At 33.9% G+C, this 12757-nt stretch overlaps 1 protein-coding gene and 1 long non-coding RNA gene across 6 annotated transcripts in view; both read right to left on the minus strand.

Moving 5' to 3' along the window:
- LOC108133719 (scavenger receptor class B member 1) overlaps positions 1-12757 on the minus strand; it is a 128906-nt gene that overhangs the window by 27583 nt on the left and 88566 nt on the right. Inside the window, exon 1 of one of the 5 annotated variants that reach the window (XM_043213825.2) lies at positions 8367-8871. The exons of 2 other annotated variants lie outside the window; for them this stretch is intronic. In XM_043213825.2, the coding sequence (XP_043069760.1) occupies positions 8367-8637 (271 nt within the window). In that variant the 5' untranslated portion in view covers positions 8638-8871. Of the gene's footprint in view, positions 1-8366; positions 8872-12757 lie in introns of those variants that run through there. 2 more of the 5 variants (XM_043213826.2, XM_043213827.2) reach the window with 2 other exon arrangements.
- LOC122322223 (uncharacterized) lies at positions 2118-2509 on the minus strand. The gene is made up of 2 exons (XR_006246468.1): positions 2428-2509; positions 2118-2365 (listed from the first exon to the last, which is right to left on the minus strand). It is a non-coding gene; the product is annotated as an uncharacterized lncRNA (long non-coding RNA).

Here is a 12757-nt window from a genome sequence, read left to right on the forward strand (position 1 = left end):
GATTTTTCTCTGAAAGTATTTTTGTTCCAAAAAAAATTATTTCTGAATTTGGAAAGAGAGATTATTGGGTAGAGACCATTGTGTTTGCACATGAGACCCTAAGAAAGTCGTTTTGGCCATACATCATACATCATCCATACATCGTCAAACTATAATAGCTAAGAAATAAGGGACTAAAGTTTCTAGTCTTTCTACTAGGAATATTAAAATGTAATCGCGTTAGTAAATGTAGAAAAGCGACACATTTCCTACGACTTAAGGGGGGTAAGTCGATAAGAGAGACGATGAATATTTGCATCCCAGTTAAGACCTCTTAAAGAAAATGTTAAGAAATTCTTTAGTACGGATTTAAGGCGGTCTTGATGTACTCTTGGTGTATTGGGCACTCCAGACACATGAACCGTACTCCAGTATCGGACGGACCAAAGAAATAAGTAAAATTTTAGTAATATATGGGTCCAAGGATAAAACCACGGACACCTTTAGCCTTATTAACCGTTGTGGAAATATGGTCCCCATATTTGAGTTTTGAGTCTAATAGAGTTTTGACTCTAATAATCATTACCCTGGGTTAGTTTTATAAGGCAATCCCATAAAGTAAGTACGTAGCCTAGAGAGGCAAGACCGATAAAAAGTCTTAAGTTTCAATTTTGGTCTATTAAGAATTAAGCCATTCGCTAAACACCATTTTAGAAAATTTTCGAGATCGGACTGAATTGTGCAGTACAAACATACGCTAATACATAAGTACTAACAAGTTCATTAAAGCAAGTAATTGGGTAAATCATTAATAAAAAGAGAAAACGCTAATCGTCCCAAATGACTTCCTTGACACTCCAGATGTAGCACGAACCAAACGGGAATGTATATTTTTAATAAGACTCTTTGTGATCTTCCATCTAGGAAGTGAGTGAAATTTCGTTCGAAAACCATCCAAGACAAAGGATGTCATCTTCAATAAATTAGTAGCGTTGGAGCGACGCTTAATTAAGCCTTGATGACATGGTGAAATGATCGAAGAGCAAAGGTGTTGCACATAAGCAGTATATATTTTTTCAAAAAACTTTGGAATTGCCGGCAATTTAGAGGTTCCTCTGTAGTCGTCAGCATCCGACTTATGGGGAAACATCGAAATGTATCGATTAGGCTATTAAGTTTGTGAAAATCAGCCTTACGGGAACAGCGAACCTTATTTGCCACGAAAGGAAACTCCTGATCAATACCAGAAATGGTTTCAATTAAACCTCAAGTTTCTTAAGAAAGGGGCAAAGCTCTGGAAAAAGTAGCACCATTGGGATCAGATTAAAAAAAAAAGTTTAATAGCCGACCTAACGAATTTCTAACATAGTTAATGTGACCTAGGGACATGCCAAACATGCCCGCGGTGAAATTATGGTGTATGATATGTGATAAATATGGTAATTTATCGACTTATAGACCAATTTAGTTCTGGGATATTTAAGTCGCCCAGAGCTACAAGCTGGTCACAATCGTACATAAGATTAACATATATATATATAAATATATATATATATATATTAACATATCTGATATAGTTGGCCGATCCTTATGAGAATACTACCAATAAATACATATACAAATTTCCATAAAAACGGGCCTAACTTTCAAACGCGTGAATCTCTCAAAATAAGATAGATAAAATTATCCAATTTGGAACTTTGAATAGTATAGTATCCGCGCAAATCAAGTTTGTGTCAAAATTTTGCCATGCCCACTTCCGCTCTCAAAACAGAAATGTAGTGTTGGCGCCAGTTCTTTACTGTTTTTTGAAAATGATTTGACGGCGAACTGTTTCAATTGCTAGTCTGCTTCCCTACTCAATCGGTAGTATTGCCGTAGGTTTGTTGTTGTGGTTTTGCCCAAGCGCAAAAGTATACAACAAAATGTTTTGCGGAGAATTCATACCGTTAAAGTTTAAACTTTAAAGGTTAGTTAAATTATAGGTGGAAAAGATGAGTACCGGGTATAATATAGTCGGGAAACTCGACTATAGCCGTCAATTTGTGTTTTGGTCTGCGAATGTGTGTTATAAATTTAATTTTGTAAAATGTATAATACCAAAGTAATACATTTTAAGACGAAAAATATTTGATAAATTACCTTATAAGTATTAAAATAGTGTATGGCTTATGATTTATTTATTGTCTTATCTGCACATGAATTCGATATGTAAAATGATAGTATTATGTGCGTCTATGGCATAGGCTCAATGCTTACAATGCTATAAAAGCTATTGTTCCTATATTGATATAAGAAGAGAGAGGCGTGGAGTCGCAAATGCCCCGGACGGAAAATCGTCAAAATCCGGCCCTGGTAATATGCGTTTGAGAATTCGCCATCCGATCTGCCAAGCAACCAAGTTATTTATGAAACAGGCAAAGGGAACCTGATCTGATTGCTAATTACCTTGTTTGATTATTTCTTTTCCAGTTCTATACGAAGAGGCCTGAACCGGCTGGAATTTAAAAGTCTACTGCCTAGATTCTTCACTAGTCGTTAAAGCAACAAAACAACTTATGTACATACATATGTATGTAAATATATATATATATATATATTTATAAATACATATCTATATTTCTCAATGTATGGTCGTTCTTGTTATTTTTTAACTGCATATGCATTAATCTAAAGCTCTCAAAGGTAAAAAATTATTGTTCGCGACACAATGTCCGGTATAACCGAGCAGTACATATTGAGATAAAATTAAATAAATTTATCTTATTTACATAAGATTTTCTACATATTTACTTAATATTATAAGTGATAGTGCGATTTCGATAGGCACGTACGCTCACGCAGAACGAGTTTCCCCCCTGATGTAGCTCCAGTTCAGAAAGATTTTTGTAAATGAAACTGCCAAACTATTCCTTAGGCCAGTTTATATATACTTTTACATCGTATATCATATTACTATCAAACGGCCAAATCATCCGACTTTTTTAAACTTTTTATTCTGCGTCCCCACTGTACAATAGTAACATTTTTGTACCCTTGCAGAGGATATTATAATTTTGTCCAAAAGTGTGCAACGCAGCGAAGGAGACATCCTATAAAGATTTAAATGATTAAACGATTATTCTTGCTATAAATTATTATACATACAAATGATAAATATTGAAAAATAAATTAACAATAAACATATCAAAATTTTCCAAAGAAAACAAAAAACAATTAAAGAAAAAGCAATGCCAATTATGCTTGGCATTTTAAATGCTTTGGTTTTTTACTAAATCAAGCTTTTGTTTAGCCTTCATATCACGTAAGTAGCTTAACTTTTTGGCTTTGCCACCCACAAAGATAGATCGTTTTTGAATAATTATTATCATTCATACTCTGAACACGCCACACCATAGCAACCCGTACCACCCGCGAACATTTTTTTTGGAAATAACAACTTAATAAATCTAGTGAAAAAGAATAAAAAGTCATTAGTCCTCTTAAAGATTTCTGATTCGGCTAAACTTGAATTTACATACTTATTTATCAAAATATTTTCCTAAAACTTTTTGAACTGTCGTTTCCAAAAAATTTCAGTATTGACAGTAGTTTCAAATCCGTGAAGGGGGCCGTGAGATTAAGCCAACATATCAGGTGCCCACTTTAAACCAATACATACCCTTGTACTTTATGATTACAGGGTTTAAAAGAACATGACATTATTTCCTTAAAGTCAGTTAGTACTTTCAAAAAATGAACAAAAAAGTTTTTATTTTATTCTAATTTGATCTATTTATATGTACATGTCCGTTCAGTTATATGGCAGCTATAGAATGTAGTCGCCCGATCCTTATGAAATTCGGTATGTCATATTATTTAGAAAGAATAGCTCTCGTTTAAAATTTGAACTCCCTAACTCTAAAAACACCAAAATTGTACCATTTTCGGATCAATCAGTTATATGGCAGCTATAGGATATAGTCGACCATTCTGACGTATGTATATACTGCGTGCAAAGGAAAGAAGGGTGTGTACAAAGTTTCAAGTCGATAGCTTTAAAACTGAGAGACTAGTTCGCGTAGAAACAATTTTACTTTTAATGAATTTTATTTTAATTTAATTTTTATTAAATTAAAATTAAATTAAATTTTTATTTTTATTTAAGTAAAATTTTACTTTTCAATGTCGTACGTGAGAATTTTGTGGGTAAAAATATACAAAACTGAAGCAAAAGCAAAAACTAGAAAAAACAACTACATAAATTAAGCGTAGTATTTAGTTGCATTGCACCATTGGCATTTTTCTCTTATTCTTTGTATATATGTATATATAGTATCTTTTAATGCTCAAAATCTATGAAAAACATGCTTTATAAAGAAAAAAAATAAAAACAAAATATGTTGGAAGGGGAACTTTTGTACTTGTTTGACCATGAAATTTAAAATATTGTCCTTGGGCTACAAGATAAATTTAATCGATTCCCTGTAAAAATGGGTCTAAAAATATTTAAAAATTATTTCTGATTTTTATTTGAAAAATCAAATTATAAAATTCTTGATTTTTTTTATTTTAAAAATCAAAATTATAAATCAAATCGAAATATCTGCATAAATAACAGCCACTGCATAAATAACAGAAATATATATTCTAGGGACAATTCTAGGGACTTTTCATTTGGTAAGTGTATATAATTCCATGTGGTGTTTATAATTCCATATGAACAATTTTCGAATGTCGCACGCGACCAATCGTACGCATTTCAACTAAAAACAAGAACGGAAGGCAAAATATAGTGCCCTTTGCAAGGGTATAAAAAGAGTAAACACTTATGGGCCCAAATGACTTCCTTGAGGGACTCCAGATGTAGCAAGACCAAGCGGGGATGTATATTTTTAATAAGCTCTTCGTGATCTTCTGTCTAAGAAGCTTGAGTCCACGTTAGGAAGTCTGTAGGCAGTGAAATCATCCCGTTCGGAAACCATTTATGACAAAGGATGTCATCTTCAATAAATTAGTAGTGTTGGAGCGACGCCTAATAAAATCTTGATGACATGGTGAAATGATCGAAGAGCAAAGGTGTTGCACATGAGCAGTGTATATTTTTTCAAATAACTTTGGAATTGCCAACAATTTAGAGGGATCTCTATAGTCGTTAGCATCCGACTTATGGGGAAACATCGAAATGTATTGATTAGGCTATTATGTTTGTGAAAATAAGCCTTACGGGAACCGCGAATCTTGTTTGCCACGCAAGGAAACTTCTGATCGATACCAGAAATGGTTCCAATTGAAACCTCAAGTGAGGGGGGATACGGTTCCTCTGGCGTTAAAAGGGGCAAAGCTCTGGAAAGAGTGGTACCATTAGGATCAGATACAAAACATAACTCCAATAGCCGACCTAACGAATTTCTAACATGGTTAATTTGACCTAGGGACAAGCCTAACATGCCCGCGAAATGTGATAAAGATAATGAGTTCTCGAAATTGGACCAATTCAGTTCTGGAATATTAAAGTCACCCAAAGCTTCAAGATGGTCACAATCGGACATACAATTAAAATCGAATTGAATAGCGGACAAATGACCCCAGTATGTGGGCGGTTCAGACGAAGGACGTATATAGAAACAGGTAAACAAATAAAAAGAAACAAAAGCATACTACGTACTCTAACCAGAACCTGTCTCAAATTTTTCCGGGAACTTTTGTACAATATTTTTGCTGCTTATTATTGTTAGAATTTTTGACAAAATTAGATTTAAACTGTGTTCAATTACTTACTGTTACCATTGTTATTGTTTCAGGCTCTATTCATACATTTTTCTTAAAATTTTGTACTTGCATATGTAAATAAAATTATCTGTCGTCTTGGAATAAATAAGTAAAATATGACATTTAATTCTTTGCGAAGCCCACTTAAAAAGTTATGCGGACTTAAAAGTTTTTGCGCGGTCATAAATATACATACATACATAGTAAAAACATAAGCTTTATAATATTTTTTCTATAAAGTGACTTGGAGTGATAAAACAAGCTTATTTGGATGGTCCGAATGGAAGTCAGAAATATTAGTGTTATCCACTTATTCACGTCAGACTCGCTAAAAGTCGGCATAGATTTTTATGACGATGACTGGATATTTTTATCGGATATTGCTCTTAGCAATACCTTACAAAAATTGAAAGAAGCCATTGTTGGGCAATGGACTGCTATCGAAAAAATTTATTTAGATTCGCTGTTCCGTCAAATAAAATGGATTGCTTACTATTATTGCTAATAGAAACAATAATTATTAGTAAGATTAATTAATACTCTAACAATTTATCTTAATATTAGTTAAACTTATTTAGTTTTTATAAATTAATAATTATAATTGCTTGTTAAAATAATCGACAACTTATTTCAGTTAAGATAATAAGATTTAAGAGTTATGTTAAGATTTAAGAAATAATATTCTTTAATTTCGTTTGTGTTTTCTATGAATCCTCCTAAATTTTCAAATTTATTTTATATTTATAAAATAATTATAATTTCTGTAAAAATAATTTTATATTTATAAAATAATTAAAATTTATGTTAATAGTGTTCAATTTAAAATCCTTATAAGTTCCTGTTCAAAGTAAATAATGTAAAAGATAGAAAAAAGAAATGTTAAAAACAAAAAAACAAGAAATGAAAGCTAACTTCGGACGGAAGCGAAGTTCATATAACCTTGCAGTTAAAACCGGATATATATAGCAAAAATCGGATGTAGTTGGCCGATCATTATGCGTTAAAACTGAGAGACTAGTTCGCGTATATGTATATTTATTTGTTTATATTTTTGGATGAATTATTTGACATACAATTTTTTTAACAAGAAAGGAAAGCTAACTTTGGGCGGAGCCAAAGTTATTATACCCTTGAAGTTAAGATCGGATATAAATCACAAATATCGGATATAATTAGTCGATCGGTTCAAGAATATTCTTATAAATCTAATGTGTTAGAAAAAAAATTTTTTTTTATCCCAGTCTTATATCTCCAAAAATGGCAAAGTTGTTATTTTTACCAAATTTCGATCGTTCAGTTACATTACAGCTTAAATTCGGTAGATTTGCCAAAATAATTCGACTGATCCTTATAAAATTTGGTATGGCATAATATTTTGCTTTCTAACCCTAAAAGCACCAAACTCTCTATCCCAACTCTCTAACTCTAAAAGAACTAAAGTTATGGCATTCCCGATCAATAATTCAAGGCAACGTGTGCAACGCAGTGAGGGAGACATATATTCTATATACATATATTCTTGATCAGGATCACCTCCTGAGTTGATATGAGCATGTCCGTCTGTCCGTCTGTCTGTCTGTTTCTATGCGAACTAGTCTCTCAGTTATAAAGCTATCGACTCGAAACTTTGCAAACACCCTTCTTTCTTTTGCACGCAGTATATAAGTCGAAACGGACAGGATCAGCCTGTGATATTATAATGATCGCCCCACTACATCCGATTTTTGCGATATATATCCGGTTTTAACTGCAAGGGTATTTCAACATTCGCTCCGCCCGAAGTTATCTTTCCTTTCTTGTTATGTATAATTTTGTGCACCTACATATATATGTACATGGAATTTTTTCGTCACCGAAATTGAAATTGAATATTTTTGGCGTGGCAGCGGGTTCATCACCAATAGTTTACACCGACAAGATGTTCATTTTTATTTAATTATTAATGAATTGAACAAAAGTGGTTGTGGAAAAGAGGTGATTGTTTTCAACCAAAAAAATCCCTTTCGAAAGCGCTGTACATGTACATACATAAATGTATACGTAAGTATCATCAAAATGTATACGTAGGAATATATTTACATATGTATAGTAAAAAAATAAAAATAAAAAAAATAATATATTTATCTTTTAATAGATAAATCAGTGGTTTTCAAGTTCTATTAAATTACTAATTTCAAATCAAATTCGTTTTCGCTATCATTAGGCATTTAAACTAGTGATCATCACATGTAATTTGAAACTCGCATTTTTCCTTGGTTTATACATACAAATATGGAAAGTGGGTTATATTTTAATCTTTTGATGGGCAAGTTCAGGGTCGAAATCAACTAAAAATCAATTTCATATTATAGTCAATGTTTGTATTTTTTTTTTATTGATAAAAGATAATTCGAGAAGACTTTGAACAAACTATGTATGTCATTGTCGAATTGCTTTTGTACGACCGTTTCATATTTTGATTGTTGCTTCAAGCAGCAAGAAGTATAAAGTGCTATGCTAAACAATTTGGATGTCATTTTATAGGCGCTTATTGTTTCGCGTGTAGCAAAAGCGTCAAAGGTGATTTACTGTTTAAGGTGGAACTACTTAATGGAAAATACCTTAGTTTGTTCGAATAAATTATTGGCAAAACTCACGCGTAGGCACTCTGTTTCGGTTTCCTTGGTTTGTCTCGATGAAAAAGCCGCTCAAAATACTCATTGGATGCATAGAACGATTTACCTTGAGACTCTTTCGGCGTTGCGCACGATGCAATGCAGCTATGGCGGTTGTTGTTGTTGCAGGATCAATGCATTGAAAGCCTGTTGAATCTGTCGTCGTCATTGACTGCTGCTGATTAATTTCATCGTCTTCGCTTACACAAACCGCACTATAACGACTCGAGAACATTTTTCCGAAGTCCTTCATATTTAACTTTTACTGTTTTTTTTTATATAAAGAACTGTTGATATCCTTTAATTTTCACTTGGTTAATTATTTAAACAAAAATTCAATTAATAGAGTTTAAACCACGGCACTTAAAACGTATTTTCGTTTTTCTACTGTAGCCTTTAAAAATATTTTATAGAATTTTAGACTTTTATCATATGTTATCCTTTATCGCGAAGGCGACCGTTCGCAAACATAGCTCGCTTCTGAATAAAAGCTTGGATGAGATTCGATCGACTGGTAACCTATGAAGTGCCTACGCTTTTGCTTTAACGATCTTAGAGGCAAGAATTGAACAGGGAAGCAAATTGTGAGAGAGTTTTAGAGGGAGAGTCTGTTTAGGGTCTGCTGTGGGTTCACTGAGTATTCTCGCGCTTTGTATGCTCATCAGTTTTTTTCTTGCGTCGGTTGTCTCATCGAAATTGCTTTAGTCAAACCCGTTTGCCTTTATTTTTAATATACGCCTGTAGCAAGCATTGGGTAGGCTTTGGGAAACACCACATCAGCTGTCTTTTATTACAGCCAAATTACTCATTCCTATGTTGTTACGGAAAACTTTTCGGTGTTTACCTTCAAGTACAAATTCATTTATGCATGTACTATATATACAAGTATGAATATATATTTGTACTTTTTTCAGTTAATCCCTTGTTCAGAAAAAAAGCAATAATACAATGTCCTTCATATTTTTCTTACTCTCCGCGCTCGTTTATTTTAAAAACTTAAGAAAAAACGGTTTCATTTAAAGTTAATTTAATATACAACATAATATGTACATATGTATAAAATTAAATACATATATGTACATACGTACGGGTACATACAAACGGGTTCGTTTTCAACTGAGCTGTAATATACATAAATTTTATCAATTTGGCAGACAAAAACCAGCAGGTTTCAGATATAATTTCCTGCTTGTGTTTCATAGATTCTGACTAAAGTCCATTATGAGAATAATGCTCTCAGATGTGTAATGCGATAAAATCAAATATAAACATATATGGATATAATTTTAAAATTATAATAAAAACAATCAAATTCCGTTGCTTTTATAACGTTTAAAATATTAAAAAAATAATGAAAGTTATCTTTAAATTGATAGAATTTAATTAATTATGACTTATTAATAAATCCAGCTATTTTTCAATTTAATAAAGGAAATCTAACTTTGAGTGCAACCGAAGTTAAGATACTTTTGCAGTTAGGATTGGGATATGTATGCATGTATGTATGTCGCAATTATTGGATAAAGTTGGCATATTCTATAAAAATATAATCTTTACGAAATTCCAACCTTCTATCTTCGAAAACACGAAAGCTTGGTCATTTCGACCGCTCAGTTATATGGCAGCTTTAAGATATAGCCGCCCACTCCCTATGAAATTTGGTAGGTCGGACCAATTGACCAAAAATATTATCCTTTTTAACTTTAAAAACACCGAAGTTTTAGCATTTCCGATCTACAAGATATAAATTGATGAGATAGATTTTCAAAGCCACATAACCTGACAAAATGGTTTTTCAGCTAATGATTTTAGCCAAATACACACATGCGATATTTCTAAAATATACCCTGTAGGAAGATTGTGCAATAAATGAAAGTTAAACCAAAAAGTTAAGCTTGTTCCATATACTGCGTGCAAAAGAAAGATGGGTGTGTGCAAAATTAACTTAAAGATAGCTTTAAAACAGTGGTCGGCAGCCCAATAAATTGATATGATTTAAACGCATTAGTTTTAGTAACGAATAGCAGAAAGTAGGCTGTGAGCATGACGTTTCACACATTTATACTGTGTGTGTGTGGCAGAGCTCGGGCAGAGAAATTTCCTATGCCCTCGGGATAGGGCCGTGCCGACGCCTGCTTTAAAACCAATGAAAAAACCGACAGACGAACGGACGGTCATGTTTATATACACTCAGATGGTGATCATGATCAAGAATATGTGTATCCTTTATAGGATCGGAGATGTCACCTTCACTGGGTCTCACACTTTTGATGAAAATTATAATAGCCTCTGCAAATCTATAAAAATATACATAAAAAAAAATATTCTGTGTCTCGTGCAACTAAACCCATATAATAAAGACACGTGGCGTATAGGAATATTTTGTAATGTGTAATATTTTACAACTATACAACAATTTTTAAGATGATAAAGGCCCAAATAAGATAATTTGGGCGGCGAACACGGGAATTTACCATGTCAAGAAGTTTTTATATAGTAAACTTGCAAGGGGTATCATAAATTTGGTCAAAAGTGCGCACCGCAGTGAAGGAGACATTTCCGACCCTACAAAGTATATATGTTATTGATCAGGATCACCTCCTAAGTTGATATAAGCATGTCCGTCTGTCTGTTTCTACGCAAACCAATCTGTCTTTTAAGCTATCGACTTAAAACTTTGCACCCATCCTTTTTTCCTTTGTACGCAGTGTATAAGTCGGAACGGGCCGGATCGGCCGATTATATCCTATAGCTGCCAACTGAACGATCGGAATTGACCCAACTTTCGTGTTTTTGAAGATAGAAAGCTGGAAGTTCCTACAGATTCTTATAGGTTGCACATAAGCAAGCCCGAATAGTCTGACAAATTATTGTTTGTTTTTAATTACTGGAGCTCCCCCACAACTGAAAGCCAAGTCAAGATTGGTTTAAGGACTGATTTGTAGAGCAGTTCATTGTAGGCCAGACAATAAGAAGAGCGGGAGTTTGTAAGCCAGTGCAGGCTACCAGTCTTCAGACTTAGGTGTGTTCTTTTGGCTTCAATGTGTCTGCGCCAAGTGAGTCGTCTGTCAAGGGGTACGCCATGGTACCTTACTTCGTTCGCTTGAGGCAGCACAGTGTTTTTTAATGTAAGTGGAGGGCAATCTTGTGTTGCGGAGTTAAAGTGTTGAGTCAAGAACACTGCCCTGAGGAAATTCAGTTTTGATGTTATGGTTATTCACTGGTGGTACAATCCAGGTCAACATCCACTTTTAAGAGAGTTTATAAGAAGTTTTTTTGATAGGCATGATATTAGATTTATAGGTCTATAAGATAAAGCGGTTATCTTTTCAAGGCTTTGGTAACATTATGTTGACCGAATTCTTGTACATGTCAGGAAAGTAGCTGACTCTAGAAGATTCTTAATGATGAGAATCATTCAATTGAAGAGCAGGCATATGGTGAAAATGACACATTTTGAAAGCTTAATGATCATGTTCGGAGTCATTAGATCGCAGCCTGGAGATTTTTGTGGTTGCAGCTGCTTCTTTATGATCCTTGCCTAGATTCAATGTTATCGTGAACATTGTCGACTCCTTGGGGTAGTTACATAGGTAGGTAGGCATGGTAGGCATAGGTAGTACGCCTGATGCTGGGTTCGGCTGGAAGACATTCTCAAGATGGATTACGAATGTGTTGGTTCTAACTCTGACACTGCGGGCCGAAGTATAAGTTGTAGATGCAACTGTATCAGTATCTTATTGATGCAACTGTTGTGTTTAGTGTTTAGTGCGATCTGTCAATGATTATAAAGTACATAGATGGGACATCAAGGCCTAAAACGGTCAACTTTTTTCGTCGAGCTTGTTGGTGGAGGGGGAACGCACATGCATACGATTCTATTTTTAGAACTCTTTACATGTACCCGTCAACAAAAATGTGAGCCTTTGTATGTATGTGTGACTTCTCGCACGACGGCGTAAAAATGTTTTGGCTTCCAAATTTCAATTTCTCGTTTTTGTTTTCAATGCGCCGATGTGATAGTTAGTAGAAGAAATAGTATTTTTAATCGCTGCAGATCGAGACAGAGTGGTAGCGTAATGCATAGAGTAGTTACTCTATCCATCTAGGCTACCCTCAAAGTTGATCTGATGATCCAAAAACAGAGAGGAAGGATAAGGATATTAAAAGATATTTCAGATATCTTTGCTCTCACACTGGTTCAATTTGAACGTTTCAAACTTTTATCGTTCCAAAGAAGTTACCATCTAAAAATAGAATTATCTCTTTCCCTCTCTCATCTGCCAGCCGTTTGTCGTGGAACGACGACGCGGCCTGCCAAAATGCCGTAGAACCCGCACTTATAGACATTTTTACAGCGGGTTCCACTACAA

The sequence above is a fragment of the Drosophila bipectinata genome, chromosome 2L (genome assembly GCF_030179905.1).
Source record: "Drosophila bipectinata strain 14024-0381.07 chromosome 2L, DbipHiC1v2, whole genome shotgun sequence".
Classification (NCBI taxonomy): Eukaryota; Metazoa; Arthropoda; class Insecta; order Diptera; family Drosophilidae; genus Drosophila; species Drosophila bipectinata.